The 27,606-nt window shown below is 41.7% G+C and overlaps 1 protein-coding gene across 5 annotated transcripts in view; it reads right to left on the bottom strand.

Moving 5' to 3' along the window:
* The window catches only part of sos1 (son of sevenless homolog 1 (Drosophila)), a 301,150-nt gene that overhangs the window by 71,349 nt on the left and 202,195 nt on the right, over positions 1-27,606 (bottom strand). For all 5 annotated transcript variants that reach the window (XM_087991552.1, XM_043696383.2, XM_043696384.2 and 2 more), the window contains 2 exons: positions 23,422-23,532; positions 23,225-23,323 (listed from right to left, as the gene is read on the bottom strand). In XM_087991552.1, coding sequence (XP_087847678.1) covers positions 23,225-23,323; positions 23,422-23,532 — 210 coding nt within the window. The remainder of the gene's footprint in view (positions 1-23,224; positions 23,324-23,421; positions 23,533-27,606) is intronic.

Below are 27,606 nucleotides of genomic sequence, written 5' to 3'. Positions count from 1 at the left end.
CGAAGCAGCAGAGCTTACCACTGAGCCATTGTGCCATCCTCAAATATGATAAAGATAATACTAAATCCTGGATCTCTCTCCCTATTGGCATTATGCATCCTACCTACAGCACATGGACTGCATGAATGAATTTTATTGTGTATTTCAGATGCACTCACACCCTTCACCTATAAATCGACAACCTTCAATACTTATGAATCAAGCAAACTTAATTACCCACTCTGCTACTGAAAAAGAAAAGGCTTGATTTTTTTCTCTCTTGAACATAAATGCTCAATTATCTTTTTAAACAGTTCCATAGTACACAGAACATAGCTATCAGGCATTCGCACGCTATAGGCACTGTTCCAATTTTCCCATTCCTAATTTTTCTTTGCTACTTTCGTGACATTGGTTATTAGTTTTATTAGTTTTACCTGTTAGTTAGTAAACAATGCATATTCTATCATTGTTGCAAATCCATACATTAAAAATCCTCTGTGCACAAGTTGAGTACTAATGTCTATGATTGATTTTTGATTTTTGATTTTGCAATAATGACTAAATTTGTTTAATATATTACATTTTAATATATTTTAATCTTTTAATACAAGCATTAAAAGTATTTTTTTGAGATGCTTGTGCCTCATTTTCATTTGTAACCTTTTTCAGCCTTCTTAGGTCTTTTCAGGTTAATGTACTTAAATTTCCATGATACAGCATGAACTGTTATCTGAACAAATGGTCTATTTCTCTTTACTCATCATCAGTTTGCTTTCAGCTAGTTTGCAAATTTATTTGAACAAAAGAGCAATCGGAATGTACAAGGGATTATGGGACTGATTATGCAAGATGGACAAGTTCTCCAGAAAAGAAACGATTACGAGGTGCTCTGATTGATGTTCTTCATATTTTAAAGGAATTGGGAGCATGTATCACAACAAGCTATTTCACCTTTCCCATAACAATTGCACCAAAGACACAAACTCTTTAACAGACCGGATAGAAATTTAAAAGTAATCTGCAGAAACAACTGGCGGAATCCTCTGCTGTTGCTTCTATGTACAAGAGCATCTAATTAGATGGGATGGTGACCTATCTGAACCCTGCCACCTTCCCGCCTTTGTCAGAATTTAATACTTGACAGGAAAGTCCATGGTCAACCATCACACCTTACTGTATATGGAAACCTTGAAATATCCAATTGACGACTGTTCAAAGGACACATCTTGCTCCTGCTGATATTAACATTGTAGTGGACAGACATTTAGCCATGTGGCATTCACAACACATGAAATCACATACATCTCTTGTCACTTCTAAGACAGGGATCCAGGGACTATCATTGTAAGGCATGGCAATGATACACCTCCAGTAAGTCAGTCTCCTGTCCCTTGGTGACAAGGCCTCTGCACCTTTTCTCCATCAAAACCATCCCACATTACTGACCTGTCACCAGGATCAATCCACCATTCTGTGACACTGCTACCTCCTAGTGCCTATCCTTCCAGCAGCTGCCACAATTCCCCATGCCTCTGAGCATAAGCTGCCAAGTTCTGATTATCTAGCTCTGAGCAGCGAAGACATGCACCCTACGGTTTTGATTTCAGAGGAAGGACCAGCTCTGGGCTCACCACTCACTGCATGGTTGGCTTGTAGCTTAGCAGGTTTACCCAAAAAGGGACAGCACAGGTCTCCTGCTCACTTTCCAGTCAACAGGCAAGACTTACCCAATGGCTCAACAAGATTCTGTCCAATATTTCAATAATGGAGTGCCCACCTATTGAGAACTGCCTAGGAGGCTGTTGAAAGTAGTCGGCATTAATTTAATCAAGTACAAATCGAAATTTATTTTACAAAGTATCATTTCTGGCTAGTGTATCAGAATAATTGAAGACATGACATGCTATGTGCAGCATGCTTAGGAAAAAAGATAACTTGAATTTCCCAGAAGTGCTCCAGCAATGGAGTAAGCATCAGAAAGCATGCTTAATTCAAAGGAAGACAAGTTCTTTAATCATTCTAATTATTGTTGACTTTTTCAAATAAAAGTAGAATTTAGAAGGAAACAAAAAGCGTCCAATTGCCCTGGTGTGCTCTGGTGACAGTTAGAAAATGTAAATACTCCAAACACTAACATATGAGAGAAAGAATCAGACAGAAAAAGAGAGACAGCATGGAGTGGGTAAGGAAAAAACAAAATGTCTCTCCTCATCCAAATTAAATATCCTTAAGATTGGTCAGAAACTAAGCTATGAAGAGGACATAAAAGTAGTCACAAAGGAATACAGATAGGTTCATTGAGCAATTATATGAGGCAAATGGAGTATAATGGGAAGAAATGTAAAACTGTACATTTTGGCAGGAAGAATGGGTTGGTACAGTGGTTAGCACTGCTGCCTCAAGTGCTGAGGACCCGGGTTCAACTCCAGTCTCGGGTGACTGTGTGGAGTTTGATGTGGAGGTGCCAGTATTGGACTGGGTTGGACAAGGTCAAAAATCACAACACCAGTTTGTAGTCCAACGGGTTTATTTGAAAATACTAGCTTTCGGAGCACTAACACTTAATGAAGGAGCAGCGCGGCATGCCAAAAACTAGTGTTTCCAATAAACTCATCGGATTATCAACTTGCGTCGCGTGATTTTTAACCTGTGTTGAGTTGTCTGTGTTGGTTTCTGCTAGGCCCTCTGATTCTCTCCCACAGTTCAAACATGTGGAGGTTAGATGAATTGGGTTTACTAAATTGTCCCGTTGTGTCCAGGGATATGCAAACTAGGTGGATTAGCCATGGTAAATGTGAGGTTACGGAGTCTGGGTCAGTGAGGACTCTAAAGACCTTTATCTGAAGTGCAGGAATTCTATGATTCATATTCTATGAATAAAGAAACCAATTATCTAAATAGTGAAAGATTACAGATCTCAGAGGTGCAGATACAGCAAGTAATTAGGAAAGCTAACAGAATATTACCATTTATTGCAAGGGGAACTGAATATAAAAGTAGGGAGGTTATCCTTCAGTTATACAGTTTGCATCTGGAGTACAAAGCACAGTACTAGTCACCTTATTTAAGGAAGGATGCAAATGTGTTGGAGGCAGTTCAACAAAAGGTTAACTAGACTAGTACCTGGAATGACAGGGTTGGTCTTGTGAGGAAAGGTGAGAGAGCCAGGCTCATACCCTTGGATCAGTTTTTAAAATTAGGTCAAATATTTTTCTCTTATAAGGTTCAGTGTCTTTGGAATTCTCTTCTTGAAAAGATGGCGGGAGCAGAATACGTGAATATTTTTAAAGCATTAGTAATCTAATCTACCTTATCTAATCCTCACCACATGTCTTCCCACCTATTTTTGTATCATCTGCAAACTCGGCTATAATTCATTCACTTTCCTCATCTAGATCATTAACATATATCATAAATAATTGTGGCCCCAGCACAGATTTCTGTGGCAAACCTTCAGTTACAGGTTGCCATCCTGAAAATGGCTACCCTCTCCATTATATTTTATAAGTCCCTTATTTAATATGGAGCTTTCTGAAAATCCAAATAATTATAACTACTGCTTCTGCTTTTCTATCTTGCTTGGTACCTGCTCAAAGAAGTCTCATAAATTTGTCAGACATGATTTCCCCTTCATTTTTAAATGCCCTCCTCTACAGCCTTTATTGTAGGCTTAAACATTTTCCCAATAACAGACCTTAAGCTAATAGGTAATAGACCTTTCTTCAATTGGTAGTTAACCAATTCTCTGGGATTTTTCCAGAATTGAAGGCTCCTCGAAGCTTACAACCAGCAGATCCACTATCTCTGCAGCTACTTCCTTTAATATCCTAGGATGTAACCCTTCAGGTCCAGAGTCATCATCTTTCTTTAGCCTCATCAGTTTCCCACTTATTTGCTTCTCCAGTGATTATTTAATGCATTTTTAAAATCCATTTCTCCTTTTACCCCTTGAATATTTGGTAATTTTGGAATGGTATTAGTGTTTTCTACTTTGAAGATTGAAAAAGTATTTATTCTACTCCTCTGCAATTTCCTGGTTCTCTATTATTTCTTCCCCAACCTCATTCTCTAAGGAGCTTATATTCACTCTGGCTTCTCCATTCCTTGTCCTATGTTTACAGAAACTCTTCCTGTCCTTTTTGCTATTAATTGCAAGTTTATTCAGTTTATTTTCACTCTCTTTATTATTATTATTTGAATTATGTTATATTAGGTTTTAAAATTTTCCCAATACTATGATTTTCGGATGATTGGAATCTCTTCTAGGGTAGAAGTGTCCTGTATAAGAAGGTTACAGATTGCACCTGAATTGGAAGGGTACGAATGTACTGGAAGGTAGATTTGCGACAGCGGCTTGGGAGAATTTAAACTAATAAGGTGGGGTGGGTGATGGTGGTGGTGGTGGTGGTGGTGGTGGTGGAGGGGTGGTGAATCTAGGGAACTTTGCCATTTTTGATCAGGGATAATATTACAGCTGTACTTAGGGAGGATACTCCTGGGAATACGTCCCCCCCCATCTTACCACCCTCCACTCCCCCCACTTCCTCCCCACCCCACCTTTCCCTGCCACCCCCCCCACACCCCTTCCCCCCCACCCCTTCCCCGCCACACCCCTTCCCCGCCACCCACCCCCCTTCCCCCCCCACACCCCTTCCCCCCCACCCCTTCCCCGCCACACCCATCCCCCTTCCCCGCCACACCCCTTCCCCACCACACCCATCCCCCTTCCCCGCCACACCCCTTCCCCGCCACACCCATCCCCCTTCCCCGCCACACCCCTTCCCTGCCACACCCCTTCCCCACCACACCCATCCCCCTTCCCCGCCACACCCCTTCCCCGCCACACCCCTTCCCCTTCCCCCCCACCCATCCCTCTTCCCCGCCACACCCCTTCCCGCCCACCCATCCCTCTTCCCCACCACACCCCTCCCCCCCCACCCATCCCTCTTCCCCACCACACCCCTCCCCCCCCACCCATCCCTCTTCCCCGCCACACCCCTCCCCCCCCACCCATCCCTCTTCCCCGCCACACCCCTCCCCCCCCACCCATCCCTCTTCCCCGCCACACCCCTTCCCCCCCACCCATCCCTCTTCCCCGCCACACCCCTTCCCCCCCCACCCATCCCTCTTCCCCGCCACACCCCTCCCCCCCCCACCCATCCCTCCTCCCCCCCCACCCATCCCTCTTCCCCGCCACACCCCTTCCCCCCCCACCCATCCCTCTTCCCCGTCACACCCCTTCCCCCCCCACCCATCCCTCTTCCCCGTCACACCCCTTCCCCCCCACCCATCCCTCTTCCCCGCCACACCCCTTCCCCCCCACCCATCCCTCTTCCCCGCCACACCCCTTCCCCCCCCACCCATCTCCCTTCCTCCCCAATCCAATCCCTCCCTCCACTTTCCCCCGTCCCCGGGGGAGATATGAAACAAATATTTTGCATCAGTGTTTACTGTGGAAAAGCACATGGAAGGTATAGGATGTGGGTAAATAAATGGTGACATCTTGAAAAATGCTCATATTAAAGAGATGGTGGTGCTGGATGCCTGAAAACGCACAAAGGATGCTAAATCCCCAGGACCAGATCAGGTTTTCCCGAGAACTCTGTGGGAAGCTTGGGAAGTGACTGCTGGGCCTGTTGCTGAGATAATTTATCAACAACAGTCACATGTGAGGCACAGGAAAATTGGGAGTGGGCTAATGTGGTGCCACTATTTAAAATAGGTGATAAGGAAAAGTCAGCGAACTTTACACCGGTGAGCCCGACATCAATGGTGGGCAAGTGGTTGGAAGAAATCCTGAGAGTCAGAATTTACATTTTTGGAAAGGCAAGGACTGATTAGGGATAGTTAACACTAATTGACAAACTTGATTGAGTTTTTTGAAGAAGTAACGAAAAGGATTGATAAGGGCAGCGTGGTGGATTTGATCTATATGGACTTCAGCAAGGAATTCGATAAGGTTTTCCATGGGAGACTGGTTAGCAAGGTTAGATCACATAGAATACTGGGAGAACTAGCCATTTGGATACAGAATTGACTTGATGATAGAAGACAAATGGTGATCGTAGAATGTTTCTTTTCAGACTGGAGACCTGTGACCAGTGGTGTGCCACAAGGATCATTGCTGGTCCACTGCTTTTTGTCATTTAAATAAATGATCTGGATGTGAACATAAGAGATAGAGTTAGTAAGTTTGCAGATGACAGCAAAACTGGAGGTGTAGTGGACACCGAAGAGGTTGCCTTAGATTACAACAGGATCTTGATCAGATGGGCCAATGGGCCATGATTAGTAGATGCAGTTTAACTTAGATAAACTTCGATAAGTGCTGCATTTTGGAAAGGCAAATCAGAGCAGGACTTGTAGATACTTAATGGTCAGGTCCTGGGGAGTGTTGCTGAACAAAGAGTGCAGGTTCACACTTCCTTGAAAGTGGAGTCGGAGGTGAATGGGATAGTGAAGAAGGTGTTTTGTATGCTTTCCTTTATTGGTCAGAGCATTCAGTATAGCTGTTGGGCGATCATGTTGCAGCTGTACAGGATATTGGTAAGACCACTTTCGGAATATTGCATATAATTCCTGTTTCCCTCCCATAGGAAGGATGTTGTGAAATTCAAAAGGGTTCAAAAAGATTTACAAGAATGTTGCCAGGGCTGGGCAGTTTGAGCTGTAGGGAGCAGCTGAATAGGCTGGGGCGGTTTTCCCTGGAGCTTCAGAGACACAGAGGTGAACTTCTAGAGGTTTATAAAATCATGAGGGGCATGGATAGAGTAAATACAGAGGGTCATTTCCCTGGGGTGGGGGAGTCCAGAATTAGAGGGCATAGATTTAAGGTGAGAGGGGAAAGATTTAAAAGGGATAACTTTTTCACTCAGATGGTGGTTCATGTATGGAATGAGCTGCCACAGCAAATGCTGGAGGCTGGTACAACTACAACATTTAAAAAACACCTGGATGGGTATATGAATAGGAAGGGTTTAACAGGGATTTGGGCCAAGTACTGGCAAATGGGACTAGATTAAGTTAGGATATCTGGTCAGCACGGATGAGTTGCACCAGAGGGTCTGTTTCCGTGCTGTACATCTCTATGATTTTACCACTTATCTCTGCCAGATTGTATGATTTTTCTTTCAATCGGATGCTATCTTTAACTTCTCTGCTTCACATGGATGGAAGCTTATCCACCTCCAAGAATCCTTCTTCCTCATAGGAATATATTTTTGATATCAGCCATGAACTATTTTCTTCAATATCTGCCACTGTTCCCCAACTGTTTTATGTTGAGCACAGTTGTTTCTAATCCAAGACCCAGCCTCTCAATGTTAATGGAATATTAAAATCTGTCATGCTGTGGTCACTGTTTGAGCGGATCTTTTACTTGGAGATCATTTATTAAATCTGCATCATCAGATCAAAACTATTCTGACCCTGGTTGGATCCAAAACATACTGCTCTAGAAAACTGTCCCAAACACATTCACTCATACACAATCTTCCTCTGTCAATCTGACTGACTATCTCAAACTACCAATGTATTAAATCCAACTATAATTCTTGAACTGTCTTTGTTATATGTCCCCATTTTCTCTGGATTTATTCTGTCACACTGTATAGCTACTATTACGGGGCCTAAAGACAACTCCCATCAGTGTCTTCTTTCCATTTTTATTGCTTACCCAAACGTATATGAATGCTACACTTTCAGGTTCAACATCATTGCTTGCTAACATGCTTATTCTAGCCCATCCCAAAAAGGTTACCCCACCCTACTTTCCTTCTTGCGTGATCTTTCAGAAAGTTACATTACTTGAAGTTCCCAGTTTTGATCTCCTTGTAACTATCTCTCCATAATGGCTATAAAGATCACACCCATTAATCTGCATTTGCATCGTTAATTCAATTTTGTTCTGAATACAATATACATTAAAATAAAGAGCCAATAATTATACACTTATACCATTCTTTCTTCTTTTGATCCTAATTACTGCTATTTATCAGCGTTGTATATTTTGCCTAGGTATTATTTTTTAAAAAGTGTTGTAGAGTCATTGAGTCCTATAGCATGGAGACAGGACCTTCAGCCCAAACTGGTCCATGCCAACCAAAATGACCATCCACTCTAACCCCATTTCCTTCTAAATCTTTTCTATCCATGCATTTGTACAAATGCCTTTTAAATGTTGTCAAGGTACCTGCATCAACCACTTCTGCTGGAAGTTCATTCCATGGAAAAGGATATGGAAGATATAGACTGTAGGGAAATAGATGGTGACATCTTGCAAAATGTCCAGATTACAGAGGAGGAAGTGCTGGATGTCTTGAAACGGTTAAAGGTGGATAAATCCCCAGGACCTGATCAGGTGTACCCGAGAACTCTGTGGGAAGCTGGAGAAGTGATTGCTAGGCCTCATGCTAAGATATTTGTATCATCGATAGTCACAGGTGAGGTGCCAGAAGACTGGAGGTTGGCAAATGTGGTGCCACTGTTTAAGAAGGGCGGTAAACACAAGCCAGGGAACTATAGACCAGTGAGCCTGACCTCGGTGGTGGGCAAGTTGTTCGAGGGAATCCTGAGGGACAGGATGTACATGTATTTGGAAAGGCAAGGGCTGATTCGGGATAGTCAATATGGCTTTGTACGTGGGAAATCATGTCTCACAAAATTGATTGAGTTTTTTGAAGAAGAAACAAAGAAGATTGATGAGGGCAGAGTAGTAGACGTGATCTATATGGACTTCAGTAAGGCGTTCGACAAGGTTCCCCATGGGAGACTGATTAGCGAGGTTAGATCTCATGGAATACAGGGAGAACTAGCCATTTGGATACAGAACTGGCTCAAAGGTAGAAGACAGAGGGTGGTGGTGGAGGGTTGTTTTTCAGACTAGAGGCCTGTCACCAGTGGAGTGCCACAAGGATCGGTGCTGGGCCCTCTACTTTTTGTCATTTGCACAAATGATTTGGATGCGAGCATAAGGGGTACAGTTAGTAAGTTTGCAGATGACACCAAAATTGGAGGTGTAGTGGACAGCGAAGATGGTTACCTCAGATTACAACAAGATCTTGACCAGATGGGCCAATGGGCTGAGAAGTGGCAGATGGAGTTTAATTCAGATAAATCCGAGGTGCTGCATTTTGGGAAAGCAAATCTTAGCAGGATTTATACACTTAACAGTAAGGTCCTAGGGTGTGTTGCTGAACAAAGAGACCTTGGAGTGCAGGTTCATAGCTCCTTGAAAGTGGGGTTGCAGGTAGATAGGATAGTGAAAGCGGTGTTTGGTATGCTTTCCTTTATTGGTCAGAGTATTGAGTACAGGAGTTGGGAGGTCATGTTGCAGCTGTACAGGACATTGGTAAGGCTACTGTTGGAATATTGCATGCAATTCTGGTCTCCTTCCTATCAGAAAGATGATGTGAAACTTGAAAGGTTTCAGAAAAGATTTACAAGGATGTTGCCAGGGTTGGAGGATTTGAGATATAGGGAGAGGCTGAACAGGCTGGGGCTGTTTTCCCTGGAGCGTCGGAGGCTGAGGGGTGACCTTATAGAGGTTTACAAAATTATGAGGGGCATGGATAGGATAAATAGACAAAGTCTTTTCCCTGGGGTCGGGGAATCCAGAACTAGAGGGGATAGGTTTAGGCTGAGAGGGGAAAGATATAAAAGAGACCTAAGGGGCAACTTTTTCTCGCAGAGGGTGGTACGTGTATGGAATGAGCTGCCAGAAGATGTGGTGGAGGCTGGTACAATTGTAACATTTAAGAGGCATTTTGATAGGATATGAATAGGAAGGGTTTGGAGGGATATGGGCCGGGTGTTGGCAGGTGAGACTAGATTGGGTTGGGATATCTGGTCAGCTTGGACAGTTTGGACCGAAGGGTCTGTTTCTATGCTGTACATCTCTGACTCTATATGTGTACCACCCTCAGTGTAAAAGAGTTGCCTCTCAGGTTCCCTTTTGTTCTTTCCCCTCTAACCTTAAACTGATGCCCCCATGTCCTCGATTCCCCAACCTTGGGAAAAAGACCAAGTGCATGCACCCTATCCATGCCTGTCATGATCTTATTCACCTCTATAAAGGTCCCACTTCAGTCTCCTACACCCTAAAGAAAGAAATCCTAGCTTTGTCCAACCTTTCCCTATAACTCAGACAATTGAATCCAGGCAACATCCTTATAAACTTCTTCTGCACTCTTGACAGTTTAATAACATCCTTCCTATAACAAGGTGACCAAAACTGAACACAATATTCCTTGTGTGGCTTCACTGACGTCCTGTATAACTGCAACGTAACTTCCCAACGTCTATACTTAATGTCCTGACTAATGAAGGCCAGTGTGCCAAAAGACTTCACTGTCCTATCGACCTATGATTCCACCTTCAGAGAATCGTGTACCTGAATCCCCGTGTCCTTCTGTTCCAGAGCACGCCTTAAGGCCCTACCATTCACCATGAAATTCTGACCTTGACTTAACTTTCCAAAACACAAGACCTCACACTGATCTATATTAAATTCCATTTGACATTTCTCGGTCCACTGCTGCAATTTCTGATAACCTTCCTCACTGTCCACTGTACCGCCTATTCTTGTGTCACCAGCAAACTTACCAATCATGCCTTGTACATTCTCATCCACATCATTGATATAGATAGCAAACAGCAATGGGCCCAGCACCAATGCCTGTGGCGCATCACTAATCACAGGCCTCCAATCTGACAAGCATCCTTCCACTCTTATCCTCGGCTTCCTACCATCAAGCCAATTGAGTATCCAATTTGCCACCTCACCCTGGATTCCATGCGATCTAATCTTCCAGAGCAGCCTACCATGTGGAAGCTGATCAAAGGTCTTCCTGAAATCCATATAGGTGACTATCGCCCTGCCCTCATCAATCTTCCTGGTCATTTCAGGAAAGAACTCTAACAAATTTGTGAGGCATGATTTCCCATGCACAAAGCCACTCTGACTACTCCTGATCAGATCCCGTCTTTCCAAATGAATCTTCTCCCTCAGAACCATCTCAAGTAACAGATGTTAGGTCTACAGTTCCCAACTTCTTCTTTGCAGCCCTTCTTGAATAAGGGCACATTATTTGCCAACCTCCATCTTCCAGGACCTCACTGGTGGCTAACAACGATGCAAAAATCATCAGCCAGGGCCACCACAATTTCTCTAATGTCTTGTGAGGTTCTTGGATATATCTGGTCAGGACCAGGAGATTTACTCACCTTCATACATTCTATTATGTCCAACAGCACCATTACTGTGATATGGCCTGTTCCCAAGATATTACGAGTAACTTCCCCAATTCCTCAGCTCTGCAGGTCTTTCTCCACAGTAAACAGAGGAGACCTCGCCCATCTCCTGCGGTTCCACGCATACATATCCACTTTGGTCCTTGAGAGGTTATATTCTCTCTCGAGTTATTCTTCTGCCTTTAATATACTTAAAGAACTTCTTTGGATTCACCCTTACCTTCTCAGCTAAAGCTATCTTGTGCCCTCTTTTCATCCTCTTAATTTCCTTCTTCAGTGAACTCCAGTATTCCCTATAAATCTGCAGGGATTCCCTCGATCCCAGCTGCCTGTACCTGAGCCATGCCTCCTCCTTTTTATGGTCAAAGTAAAGGGAGGTCATGCCTGACAAACCTGTTGGAATTTTTTGAAGAGGTAACAAGTAGGTTAGACCAGGGAAACCCAGTGGATGTGGTCTATCTAGACTTCCAAAAGGCCTTTGATAAGGTGCCACACGGGAGGCTGCTGAGCAAGGTGAGGGCCCATGGTGCTCGAGGTGAGCTGCTGGGATGGATTGAGGATTGGCTGTCTAACAGAAGGCAGAGAGTTGGGATAAAAGGTTCTTTTTCAGAATGGCAGCCGGTGACGAGTGGTGTCCCGCAGGGTTCGGTGCTGGGGCCACAGCTGTTCACATTATATATTAATGATTTGGATGAGGGAACCGGGGGCATTCTAGCGAAGTTTGCCGATGATACGAAGTTAGGTGGACAGGCAGGTAGTACTGAGGAAGTGGGGAGGCTACAGAAGGATCTAGACAGGTTGGGAGAGTGGTCCAGGAAATGGCTGATGGAATTTAACGTGAGCAAGTGCGAGGTCTTGCACTTTGGCAAAAAGAATAAAAGCATAGACTACTTTCTAAATGGTGAGAAAATTAATAAAGCCAAAGCACAAAGGGATCTGGGAGTTCTAGTCGAGGATTCTCTCAAGGTAAGCATGCATGTTGAGTCCGTGATTAAGAAAGCGAATGCAATGTTGTCTCTTATCTCAAGAGGGTTGGAATATAAAAGCAGAGATGTACTACTAAGACTTTATAAAGCTCTGGTTAGGCCCCATTTGGAGTACTGTGTCCAGTTTTGGTCCCCACACCTCAGGAAGGACATACTGGCACTGGAACATGTCCAGCGGAGATTCACACGGATGATCCCTGGAATGACAGGTCTAACATATGAGGAACGGCTGAGGATACTGGGATTGTATTCGTTGGAGTTTAGAAGATTAAGGGGAGACTTAATAGAGACATACAAAATAATACATGGCTTGGAAAAGGTGGATGCTAGGAAATTGTTTCAGTTAAACGAGGAGACTAGGACCCGTGGACACAGCCTTAGAATTAGAGGGGGTCATTTCAGAACAGAAATGCGGAGACATTTCTTCAGCCAGAGAGTGGTGGGCCTGTGGAATTCATTGCCACGGAGTGCAGTGGAAGCCGGGACGCTAAATGTCTTCAAGGCCGAGATTGATAGATTCTTGTTGTCTAGAGGAATTAAGGGCTACGGGGAGAACGCTGGTAAGTGGAGCTGAAATGCGCATCAGCCATGATTGAATGGCGGAGTGGACTCGATGGGCCGAATGGCCTTACTTCCACTCCTATGTCTTATGGTCTAAAGCCTCAAGACCTCTTGTCATCCAAAGTTCCCCAGGGTTCCCTATTCCTGCAAAACTTGCCCTTCATCCTCACAGGAACAAGTAGACTTTGAACTCAAGCTATCTCGCTTTTAAAGGCCTCCCACATGCCAGAGGTCCCTTTGTCTGCAAATAAACTACTCCAATCAACCCTTGCAAGCTCCTGTATAATTCCAAAATTCACCCTGCCCCAATTTAGAACTTGAACCTGTGGACCAGTTTTGTTCTTCTCCATAACTACTTTAAAATTAATAGAACTATGGTCACTGGTCCCAAAGTGTTCTCCCACTGTCACTTCAGTCTTGCCCCATTTCCCAAGAGTAGGTCAAGCTTTGCCTCTTTCCGAATCGGGCCCTCTATATACTGCTTGAGGAAACGCCAGAACACACAAATTCCACCCCATCTAAACCTTTAATGCTCTGGCATTAGGAAAATTAAAATTCCCTACTAAGACAACCCTACTGCTCCTGCAAGTCTCCTTGCATATTTGTTCCTCTAATTGACATTGGGGGCCTATAGTGCATCCACAATAACATCACCACCCCCTTCTTAATTCTTAGCTCCACCCAAAAAGCCTCACTGGTTGATCTTTCAGTTATTTCATCTCTGACTACTGCTGTGATACTTGCCCTAATCAAAAAAATGCAACTCCCCCTCCCTTCTTTCCACCACCTTTGTCCCGCCTAAAACACCTGTACCCTGGCACATGAGGCTGCCTGTCCTGTCCCTCCCTTAGCCACGTCTCTATATTGGCTATAATATCCCTGTGGAGAAAGTGAGGTCTGCAGATGCTGGAGATCAAAGTTGAAACTTTATTGCTGGAACAGCACAGCAGGTCAGGCAGCATCCAGGGAACAGGAGATTCGACGTTTCGGGCACAGGCCCTTCTTCAGGAATTCCTGAAGAAGGGCCTGTGCCCGAAACGTCGAATCTCCTGTTCCCTGGATGCTGCCTGACCTGCTGTGCTGTTCCAGCAATAAAGTTTCAACTATAATATCCCTGTCCCATGTACCTTCCACACCAAGTTCATCAGCCTTCTTGCACTGAAATCGATGCAATTTAATCCAACAGACTTTCCTCACTCCCTGTCATGTTCCAGTCTGATCGGTCTCTTCAACGTAGTATTTCTGATTACTGTATCTTCTTCCAGACTCGCACTTGCCTCCCTGCTGTTCAGGATCCCACCCTCCCCTTGTAGCACTAGCAAACCTGACCGCCAAGATATTGGTCCCCTTGCAGTTCAGGTGCAACTCATCTCTCTTGAACTGGTCAGCACTGCCCCAGAAAAGATCCCAATGATCTGAAAATTTGAATCCCTGTCCCCTGCAACAATTCTTTAGCTACTCATTCATCTGCCACATCCTCCTGTTCTTACCTTTACTAGCACATAGCACTGGAAGTAATCTGGAGATTACCACCATCAAGGTCCTGGTTTTTGACTTTTTTCCTAGCTCTCTATAATCACTCCACAGGACCTCCTCCCTATTTCTACCTGTCATTGTGCCAATGTGCACTTCTGGATAGTCACCCTTCCCCTTGAGAACATTCTGCAGCCGCTCCAAGACCTCCTGGCTCCTGGCACCTAGGAGACATAACACCATCTTGGATCCTTGTTTGCGGCCACAGAATCTCCTGTCTGTCCCTCTGACTACTGAGTCTCCTATCACGTAGGTGCTGTTAACATTTACCCTTTCCCACTGTGCCCCAGAACCAGTCGTAGTGCCACCAACCTGGCTACCACTGCTTTCCCCTGAATGGTCATCCTCCCCAACAATATACTGGTTTTCAAGGGAATGGCCACAGAAGATTCTTGCACTCTCTGCCGACTCCCTTTGCTGTTCCTGATGGTCATCCTGCTGCTATCTTAGGTGTGACCACCTCACTCAAACTTTTACCTATGATACGCACAGGACCTCAGATGATCCTGACTGCATCCAGCTCCAGCTCTTTAACACTCTGCCAGGAGCTGCAGCTGGGTGCACTTCTGCCATACCTGATTTTGTAAACTTAGAGTCCCCATCTCCCAATCTTCCCCACATCTAATTAGTTTAAAGCTCTCCACAGACCTCGTTATTCAACTCACCAGCATTGTGATGTCAGCACATTTCAAGGAAAGCCTATCCTATCAGAACAGCTCCCTTTTACCCCAGTACTGATGCCTAACTATTCAAAGATTTTCAGCAAAACCTCCTTTCTAATTGCATCAATGTCATCGACTGGATCCATTCCCTCCCCCTCCAAGTTTTTCCTCAACCCCAAGGAGACATCTTCAACCCTGGCACCAGGTAGGCAACTCAACTTTCATGGCAACACAGAACATTTTCCACATTCCTCGAGAGAGTAACGATGGAGAACTTTGGGTTGGGGGGGGGGGGGGGTGCTGCATGGATTTATGATAAGAGGTAGACGGCTAAGTTGACAGTTGAGAATTATTTTCAGACTAATGGGAACCTGGAACTTACTACCTAAAGGGTTGCTGGGTTAGAAACTCAACATTTAAGCAGTTTGTAGATATTCACTTGCACTGGCAGAACCTGCAGGTCTAGAAACCAAACCTTATAGTTTTGTCAGATCTTTTTTGACTGGTGCAGACACTTGGCCAAATGGCTTCCACCTGTGCTGTAAAAGTCTCCAAATCTTATTGAATGGCAGAGAGGCTCAAGGCTGATTGATCTATCACAGCTTCTAATTTATATTCTTAAAACACAATTATGCTGAGCAGGGAGATTTATGAAATTCACAAGGTAAACAACAGCATGATTTAAATAACAGCAAAGACTATTTTTATTTTGAAGATGATGCATGTCTACTTCTTGCAGAAGTGATTCTTGTATTTTTCTCATAAGGGTATATAACATGTAGAGATTCCACAACATGGCACATGATTTGAAGTTCTCCCAAAGATTACTCTGCACTGAATTGAAGGTTTTTGCAACTTGTTAACAACATTTTTCATTTACAATGCAAAAACAGATCATCTTCCAAAGAGATGCTTTTAAAGTTTTTGTTTCACAACGTTTCTCTGTGAAATTCTTACCAAAGAGACAACCGTGATGAGTGCCTATATAACACAGATTTCTTAGAGTTTTATTGTCTAAATTATGATATCTTCATTAGCAGTAAATAACAAACAAGAGATTGAACTTACAAGTCCACCAACTTAAAATGTGTTATAAGCAATGACTCTTACTAAATCAGCTCCAAACAGAAGATGTTGTACACTTCGGGAACTGAAATCTTACAAAAACAACTGCTACGTTATACATTATAATATTTTCATCTTTCAACACTTTCCTAATGTACAAACATGTAAAAATATACTGTATATGCAATTAATTATATAAATTCAAGCATGCATTACACTTAAACATATTGAAAGTATTTCAAAAACGAAGTATTGTTGCAATTTGTAGTAGTGCACTCAAATACAGCAGACATTCTACAGCAGTGCAATCTCAAACAGGAATTTAAAAGATGACCAGGTACTTGAAATAAAAAAATTGATCAGGACACTGGCAGCACTCCCTATTATTTAAAGTGTGTTCTGGGATTTACAACATTCATCTTAGCCAATAAAATCGACAAATTAATTATAAAATTACCTTTGAGAACACAAAACTCCCATCTGAACTGCACAACTATCTCCAATCTCAGGTATGGATACATAGAACATAACCTTTTGAACTACAAAATCTGTATTAATACAGCACCCATAAAAGCTAATACTCTCAAAGGGCTAAAATCCTGCAGGGAAGAGAGTAAATAACTGAGACAAGACAAAATATGTATGCTAACTAAATATGGGGCTTTATCTTCAGAAGTTTAGAATGCAGAGGTTTCAGTTATTCCACAGCAACACACACTTCTGCTTAGACCCCATCTATTGTAATGGGATAAGTTCTGGATACCACAGCTTCAGAAGGAATACATCGGCTTTGAAGAAGTGTATCATAATGTTACGGCTTCCAATGGTCAAATTATATGGGCAGATTAGACAAACCAAGATTGTATTCCCTGGAATTTCAAAATTCAAAACATGATTTGATCGAGGGTTAAGACATTCAGGAACTGTGTTGGTAGAAGCTACTTCTGCTGGTTGAAGAGTTTAGAACTTAGATTACCTAAACATCAGAGTTGGGCCTTTTTGGAGAGAAATTAGTAAATACTTTTACACATGAAAACCACAAGACAATAAGATGTAAGAGCAGAAGTAGGGCATTCAGACCACTGAGTATGCTCTCCCATTCATTGAGATTGTGGCTGATCTGATCAACTCTGCCAGTCCTGCCTTTTTCACATAACCTTTGATTCATTTACTGATTATAAAGTATATCACAGCCTTCAACTTGTTTAACAATTCAACCTTGACTGCCCTCTGCAGTAACAAATTTCACAGCTTCACTGCACACCATCCAAAGGAGGAAATTCCCCCGATCTTTATTCAAACTGGGTGACCTCTTACCATTAGATTAGGCCCATCGTGTCTCGACTCTCCCACAAAGGGAAACCACGTCTCAGTCTTTACCGTGTCAAGCCTCCAAAGAATCTTAAATGTTTTAAAAAATTGCCTCTCATTCAGGCCTCCAATGAATTCAGGCCTAGCCTACTCAACCTCTCCTCATAAAACAGCTCCTCCATAGCCAAAATCAACCGAGTCTGCCTTCTCTGGACTGCCTCCAATGCCAGTATATTTTTCCTTTGATAAGGGAACCAAAACCCCTTCACAGTATTCTAGGTGTGGTCTAATTAGTGTATGGTTTTGTTTTAGCAAGATGTCCTTATTTTCACATTCACTTGAAATTACAACTAACATTTCATTTGCCTGCCCAATTACCCGCTGAACTTGAATGCTAGCTTTTCATGATATTTGCATAAGTCTCCCAAAAAGGTAGGAAACAGAGGATGGTGCTGGTGGAGGGCTGTTTTTCAGACCGGAGGGCTGTGCCCAGTGGTGTATCACATGGATCAGTGCTGGATCCACTGATTTTCAACATTTATATTAATGCTTTGGATGTGAATTTAGAAGTAATGGTCACTAAATTTGCAAATAACACCAAAATCAGTGGTGTAGTGGACTCAGATTATCTCAGAGTTCAACGGATCTTGATCAGATGAACTGAGGACTAGCAGATGGCTTTTAATTTAGATGAACTTGAGGCACTACATTTTGGTAGACAAGTCAGGACAGGACTTATACACTGAATGGCAAGGTCTTGGGGAATGTTGCTGAACAAAGAGACCTTGGAGTGCAAGTTTATAGTTCCTTGAAAGTGGAGTCGCAGATAGACAGGACAGTCAGTATGTTGGGTCTAGGAGTTGGGTGGTCATGTTGCAGCTGAACAGGACATTGCTGAGACCACTTTTGGAACAGTGTGTTCAATTCTGGTCTGCCTGCTATAGGAAGGATGTTGTCAAACTTGAATGGATTCAGAAAAGACTTACAAAGATGTTGGGGGGTGGGGGTTGAGCTATAAGGAGAGACTGAAAAGGCTGGGGCTATTTTCCCTGGAGTGTCAGAGGTTGAGGGGTAACCTTATGGAAATTGTTAAAATCATGAGGGGCATAGACAGGGTGAATAGTCAAGGTCTTTTTCCCAGGGCGAGAGAGTCCAAAACTAGACAGCATAGGTTTAAGGTGAGAGGGGAAAGATTTGAAAGAGACCTAAGGGCAACTTTCTCACACAATAGGTGGTGTAGTTATGGAATGGGCTGCCAGAGGAAGTGGAGGTAGCTGGTGCAATCACAACATGTAAAAGACATCTGGATGGCTATATGAATAGGAAGGGTGCAGAGGGATATGGGGCCAAACACTGGCAAATGTGACTAGATTGATTTAGGATATCTGACAAGTTGGACCGAAGGGTCTGTTTCCATGCTGTACATCTCTAGGACTATAATTACACAACACAGCAATTTTCCAGTCTTTCTCCATTTAAATAATATGTGGCTCCCCTATTCTCCCAGGTTAAATGCAGATCCTCACATTTTTCCACTTTATATTCCATCTGACAAGTTTTTAACTACTCACATAACCTGTCTAAACCCCTTTGTAGACTCTGCCATCCTCAGTAGTTGCCTTGCTATCTAATTTTGTGTCATCTGCAATCTTGGCTGTAGTACATTCATTTTCCGCATGCAAATCATTAATATACATTGTAAATAGTTGTGGCCTTAGCATGGATCCTTGTGGCAGTCCACTAGTTAACAGGCTGCCATCCTGAAAATAATCCCTATTCCAACTTGGTTATTAGTTAACTAATACTGTATCCATACTCATATGACCCCAACACCATGAGCTCTTACTTTATTCAGTAGTCTAATGTGTGGTACCATATCAAACACCTTCTGAAAATCCAAACATCATATCCACTGGCTCCCCTGATATATCTTGCTTGTTACATCCTCTAAAGAATACTAAAATTTGTTAGGTAAAATTTGCATGAAATCCCCATCATGACGCCATCCTGATTTGCTTGATAAAGTTATGCATTTTTAAATGCTCTGCTATAGTATCCTTTAAGATGCTAATATTTTTCCAGTAAAAGACACTAAGTTCAATGGTCCATAGATAATGGTTTTTTTTGTTTCCTTTCTTTTTTGAATAAGGATGTTATATTGGCAGTTTTCTAAACCTCTGCAACTTTTCCAACATCCAAAGATTCTTGGAAAATTACTACCAGCACATCCATTATCTCAGAAGCTACATTGTTCAATATCTTAGGATGTATTCCATTTGACACTTTGCTTCATTGGGTTCTAAAGCTTTATGTCCCCCTTACCATAGGCATTGGTATTTATTCCCCTGCAAATGGTAATTGATGCAAGAAAATGTTTTAATGATAAATCTCAAATTGATATTCAGGTCATTCTGCTATAAAGTGCGTTTTGTCATCACAACTTCGCTGTAACGTGATTGATGAATTGGGGAAACGGTTTCTAAAGAGTGAACTTTTAAAATGTGAGTTGCCTGTAACACGATTACATTGCCAACACTTTAAGCACTGCTCCTATAATGCAGGGTTGCACAAGAATGCAAACATTGTGTTATAGAAGAACTGACTGTATTTGTTAACAATAGCTATGAAGGGATATGGGGAAAACGTGTTGATGTGGAGTTGAATCATTGACGAATGAAAGGGTCAAATGGCAAATGGCTTAATTCTGTTCCGGTCAAATTCAGAATCTAGCCATAAATTCCTGTTTTATTTTTTGACAATCAGAATATCAAAATCACCTTTAGTGAATTTGATCAGGGGAACACTTTTGGTAAGGATGCAAAGAAAATTTATGGTAATTGTATCAGGGCTGAAGAAACTGGATTGCTTGATGGGAGACTAGGTTGAGAGATGAGCAAGGAGAAATTTAAATGGTATTCAAAATTATGAAGTATTTAGATTGGCAATCAACACAATTGCTGACTGGAAACAGAGAAGACTGTGGGGGGAAAAAGCAGATTGAGTGGTCCTGATGAGAAATCATGTAAAGAACTCTTGGACAGACATGCTCCCTCATCTTTTCCATGGTTCTATCACTTTTTTCAAAAATTGGTCCATCACCACACTTACTGAAGCTTTAATGTAAAACTATTTACATTAATAGAACGGTGTAGATATATGTTTGAATAGTCACTGGATTTACCCACTGTCAGTTGATAAGCCTTAGTTATCTACAGGATCCTATTTTCATATACATAAAAAGAGAGAATTACTAAATATTGTCACATGTAATAAAATAGATGCAATGAATGTGAGTGAGCATTTTAGGGGTAGTGCCCTAATAACATGAGATTGAGGAAAATCTCAACACAAAACTATAATGACACCTGATTAGAAGTTGGCAGATTTCAGAAATAGATGGAGAAATGTACTGAGGTCAAATGGGAAGAAAAATTGGAATGCAGGATAGTTGGCTAACAATAAGGTGTTTTAAAAATAATAACAGCACCATAAAAATAACTAAAAATGAATACTTAAATATAGAGTTTAGACACCAATGAAAATAGAAGGAGTGCTGCATAGTCCTGTGAACGCAGGAAGATAAAAAGGGATAAATGGCCAAGTTACCAAATGTAAAAGAAAAGAAGGAATGTAGATATAAAGTATTTAAAGTGAAGAAATATACAGTGAAAACACAAGTAAAAAATATCAGATAAGCTTCCTTCCTGGTTTGGACAATGATTTAACAGAGGAGAAACATATCTTTAGGTCAGTAGAAATGCATCAAGTTGCTTCATAGGATTAAGACAAAATCTGATACCAAGCCACAATGGGGGGTTCTTACTGGAGATGGTCATTGCCTGGCATTTCTGGGGTGCAAATTTTAATTGCCACTTGTCAGCCAAAGCATGGATATTGTCCAGGTCTAGTTGTTTTAGAACAAGTACCTGAGGAGTTGCAAACATTTCCACTTCTAACATAATGACAGAGGAAAAGCGATTAATGAAGCAGCTGAAGATGGTTGGACCTGGGACACAACCCTGAAGAACTCCTGTAATCCTGCAGCTGAGATGACTGATCACAGCAACCACAATCATCTTCCTATGTGGCAGGTATTACTTCAACCTACTCTAGCCATTGCCCTTTGACATTCAATGATGTTACCATCACTAAATCCCCCACTATCAGCATCCTTAGGGTTAGCATTGACCCTAAATCTCAACTGGACTTGCCATATAAACACAGTAGCGACAAGAACAGATCACTGGCTAGGAATATTGCAGTGAGTAACTCAGTTTTGGACTCCCCAAAGCCTGTTGACCATCTGCAAGGCACAAGTCAGGAGTGTAATAGAATACTCCCCACCTTTCTGGATGAGTGCAGCTTCAATAACACTCAAGAAGCTTGACATCATCAGAAATAAATCAACCTGCTGAATGGCACCACATCCACAAGCAATCACTCTCTCTTCAGTGATTCGTGGTGAAGCAGCAGTCTGAACTGTGTAAATTCACCAAAACCTGGGGTTTCAGGTACATGGTTCCTTGAAAGTGCCATCACAGGTAGACAGGAAGGTGAAGACAGCATTTAGCACTGAAATGGGATGGTCACTTGGATAATTTAGAATGAACGGTCTGTTTTCATGCTGTGTGACTCTATGACTAGTAATCAAAAGCTTGGTCAAAGAGGTTGATTTTAAGGAGTGACTTCAACAAGGAGTGGTAGAAACCGAGATTTTCAGGGAGAAGTAAGTTATTAGAAATTGATGGGATGCAAGTATTTCATAACAACTTTAAGAAAGGAGAATACTGAAGCAAAGGTATATCCTCCAGTTAAAATAAATTAGATACATAATTAAATACAGAATATTACACATAGTAAATCAAGCAAAAAAATTAGGACGTGTTGAGACCACTGGATCCCTGAGGAGAACGGGAAAATACAAAGCAAAGTCTGGAGAAATTGAGTGTGGGTGTGCACTGAATATCTGACGAGAAGCTAACTGAACGCCTATTTTCAAAACAAAAGCTAATTAAGGTAATTTAACATCCATATTGGAGAAAATTTTGGAATCTTTAGTTAATTATGAAATTACTAGACTTTACAAAAATAATTTATAAGTCAGAAACACGGATCTTCGGAAGGAAGACCAGGCTTAACAAACCTAAGAGTTACTTTCAAGTGTGTCAGGTTATTGTGGATGTGGAAAATTCACATCAAATTTCAGAAATCTTGATGAAGTGCCACATAGTTGAATTTCAAAGTAAAGTAAGGTTCTGAGCAAATAATGCCAGGTTCTCGAACTAGTCAAACAATGTGAGTAATGATGTCCCAAAGAACTCTGTTCCAGTCTGTACCTGTTCTGGAGTTTTCTTTACCATGTCATACTAAATTCTGCAAAGGCGGTCCACATTACATTCTGGAAGATCAACATCATAATATATTTAGAGTTTTGAGCAAATTTCTGACCACTTAGACAGCTTCCTGGTGAGGAATTGTAACAAGTGCATCAATTATAGCACAGATATTTTCAAATTAACTTTTTCAGAGTTATTATAATATACCTTGAGAGCAGTTAGACTCGAACCTGAGCCTTCGAGCCCAGAGATAGGGACATTAGCACTGTGCCATAAAGGCCCTCCAATTGTAGAATATATTTTATCATTTTATTTTTCTTACAGTGATAGTATGGAAAGCTGTTAGTCTATTGTATGGTTTTGCAACTAACAGTTCTCCAGAGTTGAGACATGAGTAATTATTTACCAAAAAATTAATTACATTTGTTATTTCATGATGTGTCTGTCACAACAGTATTGTAATATATGTATGTATGTTGTGGATCATTTTCTTCAATTAAGATAAGTTTTAACTAAATACAATAGCTCCTATTCATACCTTTAGAAGTTCAAAATAGTGCAGGCAATGGTAAACAGGTGCCAGTAACAGTCTAGGAAGAACATATTGCACAGCTTCCTTGAAACCTTCACCAATTGACTGAAATGAAATTAAATCCATCAATTTGTTATGTAAAATCTAGATTACATTTGTAATTGCTTTCTAAGCAGCAGAATTTAAGTTGTCGAAATGCTCACCTGCAAGTAGAATGCAGCACCTGGCTTTGATAAAAGGCTGAGAAAATGATCATGAAAGCCAGGCCGCAGTATGTCCTGTGCATAGTTCTCATATGGGTCAAATGCTAACTCCTGAAAAAAGCAGACATAGGTACCTGTCAATATATCTGGAAATTAACTTGAATTTTTGCACTGATCATGTAAAATTTATAGTAAGAAGAGTAAGCACTCAATTTCTGGGCAAGGCAATACATCTGCAAACAGATGATATCAGTCAAGCTAAGAGCAGCTTTGAGATGATGATTAATTCAGAAGCAAACAATTCATGAATGAATGTAGTCTATCTTCAGTTTATTTAGATGAACGCATTTGAAACAGCTCAAGAATTCAAAGACAACTGCAAAGAATCAACCACCTTAATTTCCTATGTTATTTTAAAACAAGTCCCAGTGCAATTAAAAATGTAAAATTTTCAAACATTTGCTTCCAAATGATAACACTACAAGTGAAACCACTTTCGTTAAATAACACACTAAATATTATAAAATGTCAACAGACCAAAGGACACTAGAAGAGTCAAACAGTTAGGAGGTGAGGAAATAGTCAAAAAAGATTTTTAAAGTGTCAAGTTATAGAAAGAGAGAGAAGATAGCAAGAAAATTCCACAGTAAAGCAAGATGATGGCTCAAACTCTGGCATTTACGGTAACAAAGAGGAAATAACAATCAGATTCTGAACACCATGAATATAAACTGAAATAAAGGACTGACACGGTTGCAGATAGGAGAAGTACAATAATGGAGAAATTGTAAACAAGATTAAGAATTATAATACAATCCACAGGAGATTAAGGATAAAGTTAATATTTGAGAAGAATGGCGGGATTGAACAAGATAGTTCCAGGAAACGTCAGAGCAAAAGTTTTATCCAGAGCAGTTTTGGACCAAGCTAAATTTCAAGTGTCATGTCAGATTACAATTGTGCCTTTGGAATTTAATTAAGAGTACTTAATGGACACTTGAATGGCCTTCCAACAGGAAAAAAAACCTATCTCCTGTTCTCAATTTCAGACCAGTGAGCAAGAGTTGCAATTGAAAACAAATGACTACGGCAAAGAGGATTTCATAGACTAAGATTTGAAATAAAGCTGACACTTGTCCTCCAAAGATCTTGGCACAGTTTGATGGAATTACATGCAAAGGTGATCATCAGAATAAGCAGAGATGTTTGGTTTCTAACTCCCTTGCCTTGATCTCGAGATTGGAACATCATATTCATGTGGACACAATCCATTTTTGATTGACTTAGTGCAGAATGACTTAGTGACACAATGTGCAGAAGAGGAGCATGTGACAGACCGACAACATACGTTAACACCGAAAGCACCTTACAACCAATGATCAGGTTCTTAACATATTATTTCACTTCCCAACTTGTTTATTACTTGGTAATATGCTCCTTCCAGTTTCTGGTGCATGCTGGTTCTTCCGATCAAACCAGTACCGTCATGTGATCTAACCCAATGATGAAGAGCAGATCGGTCAAACAAGTTCCCAAAGAACATGGCCTTGCTCCTGTCATAATTTAATTGGGTTGCCAAGGGAATGTCGTAAGGGTTGCAAACGCTGATGAGTCCATAAACTTGGTTCATGACAGACATCTGACGAGTGCAGTCGGTTCTGCTATAACGCGTGTTTCTTCAATGCAAATTGGCTATAACGCGATTGAAGAACTTAAACCATTATTTGTAGAATGTCAACTTTCCTTACCTGCATTGGTTACAATGCAATTCCGGTCCCATTGGTTTAAATGGTGCTGCTATTACACGATTTTCTTTTAATGTGGGATCATACAGGAACAAAACTATTACATTTCTCAGGACAGACTGTACAGGAAGCTTTGGCCTGAGTGTCTCCACTGCCCAAGACTGTTACCCCCTCATGGCTGCATTCTTTCAGATGGACTTGGCAAAAGGCTTGATGCAGCACATAAACAAGACAGATTTACTCGACTCCAGATTTGATGAGAAAGTTTTCCAATTCTGACCCAGTGATTGGAATTGTGTTATTATATTTGCTTGGGCAGTTCAATCCATTTGTGAATTCGCTCCTCAAAACATTTTGAACAGTGAGTCCATATTGTGAGATTTTGTTTCAAAAGCATTTTTTTTTAGATTACAGTGTGGAAACAGGCCCTTCGGCACAACAAGTCCACACCGACCCGCCGAAGCGAAACCCACCCATACCCCTACATTTACCCCTTACCTAACACTACGGGCAATTTAGCATGGCCAATTCACCTGACCTGCACATTTTTGGACTGTGGGAGGAAACCGGAGCACCCGGAGGAAACCCACGCAGACACGGAGAGAACGTGCAAACTCCACACAGTCAGTCGCCTGAGGCGGGAATTGAACCCGGGTCTCTGGCGCTGTGAGGCAGCAGTGCTAACCAGTTGATAAGGCAAGTGACTACCCCATGTCCTCCATACAGCCTCAAGCTATTCATGGTTATGACCTTCCTGATAACAAGGTACACGTTTGACCAGGGTAGATCACCAACTCCAGAGGAGACTTGGAAATAACATCAAATAGGATCCTAAAATGGAACTCGTGTTTAACTAATTTGGTAGAGTTTTTGGATCAGGCAACACAAAAGGCTTGATTAGGGTAAAGTTTATATGTGATGTACATGGGACTTTCAGAACGCATTTGATACAGTACTGCACAAAAAAAACTTGAGAAATGTTACTGGTTATGGAATAAAATGGTCAGTAGCAACATGGATACAAAATTGGCCGAGTGATAAGAAGTACAGAAGGAATGGTCAATCAGTGTTTTTCAGGCTGGAGAAAGGTTTGTAATGGAGCTCCCCAGGGACTGATCTCAAGACTCTTGTTTTTCCTCATATATATTAATAATGTAGATCATCAGTGTGCAAAAGGCAATTCCAAAGTTTGCAGACAACACAAAACTCAGGAATTGTAAACTGTGAGGAAGATGATGTAGACCTCCAGAAGGACATACCCAAGTAGGTGGATTGGGCAGATGTGTTTCAAGGCAGAGAGGTGATTGGTTTTGGTAAGAACATTAAAAGATAATTTTTAAAAAAGAATACAAATCTAGAGGTGCAGATCAGAAGCAGAGAGACCTGGATGCATATATGCATAGATCATTGAATAGTGGCAGGACAGGAGGGAGAGCACAATACAGCATATAGTGTCCTCTAAGTTACTTGCGAGTGCAGTTGCTCTATGGTTATGCACAGTGATCTGTGTCGGTACACTGATCGCAGCTTTGACTTCCAGTTCTAGAAATCACTGCAGTACATGGACCTCAGAGGCCTGTACAGTCAGAAAAGAAATTAGAGGGCAAGCGGCTATCAGCATGCACGCATGGAATTCAATACTGTCAGCATCCACAAAAATCATAAGATAATAACTGCACGTTGAATTGATTCCGGACTTGCAGCAATTGTACCTAGACAAATTCAACACTATAGAAACTTCAAATGTGAACTTGTCTTGCATCTCAGGGAAAACAATTTTGTCAAGCATTCTACGAAGTTAACAAGTGCCTTTGCAACTCACTCCTCATCCTCTCGTGGAAATTTATCACTGTTCTTTAAAGAGCTGCTGGTCAAAACTCTTGAATTACCTCTCTAAAAGCACTGTGGATAAACCAAAAATGCATGAGCTGCAGTGGTTGAAGATGGCAGCTCACCACCTTCTTAAGGGCAACTCAGAACACGCAATAAATGCTGGCCAGCCAACAATGCCCACATCTTAGGAGTGAATAAAAAAAAGTGCAGTGTTCACCTATAGGAGAAGCTTACCAGCAAGCGAGATGACTGGAACCTAATGATTTAATCTGTTGATTACATCATAGCAGCACCAGTTTGTGTGCTTTTACAATCATTCCTCTGAGCTCGAGGGTTCCATGCCTGAGAACCCCAGTGAATGATGGAATTCACAAGTGTGGAGCACATTAAAAAATTGTTTAAAAATCGCTGATACATGACTTTAGCCAGTGGATGATGAATTTTGTTGTTGCTTTTTTTTTTAAGCGGAGGTAGGAGAAATTGCAAGCCGTGAGCTCATGGAATCAAAGGATTGTGCTATCTTTCTTTAGCACAATCAGGGTATGTTTTGACTCAAGGCATCCAAACTTTTCTCTAAAGAAATCCCTCAAGGTGGTAAATTCTTTTC

This window comes from Chiloscyllium plagiosum, unplaced genomic scaffold, assembly GCF_037043375.1.
Source record: "Chiloscyllium plagiosum isolate Xiang-an unplaced genomic scaffold, Cpla_swu_hap1 HiC_scaffold_10, whole genome shotgun sequence".
NCBI classification, from domain to species: domain Eukaryota; kingdom Metazoa; phylum Chordata; class Chondrichthyes; order Orectolobiformes; family Hemiscylliidae; genus Chiloscyllium; species Chiloscyllium plagiosum.
The sequence above is the reverse complement of the archived record's forward strand: the minus strand, read 5'-3'. Positions and strand labels throughout refer to the sequence as shown.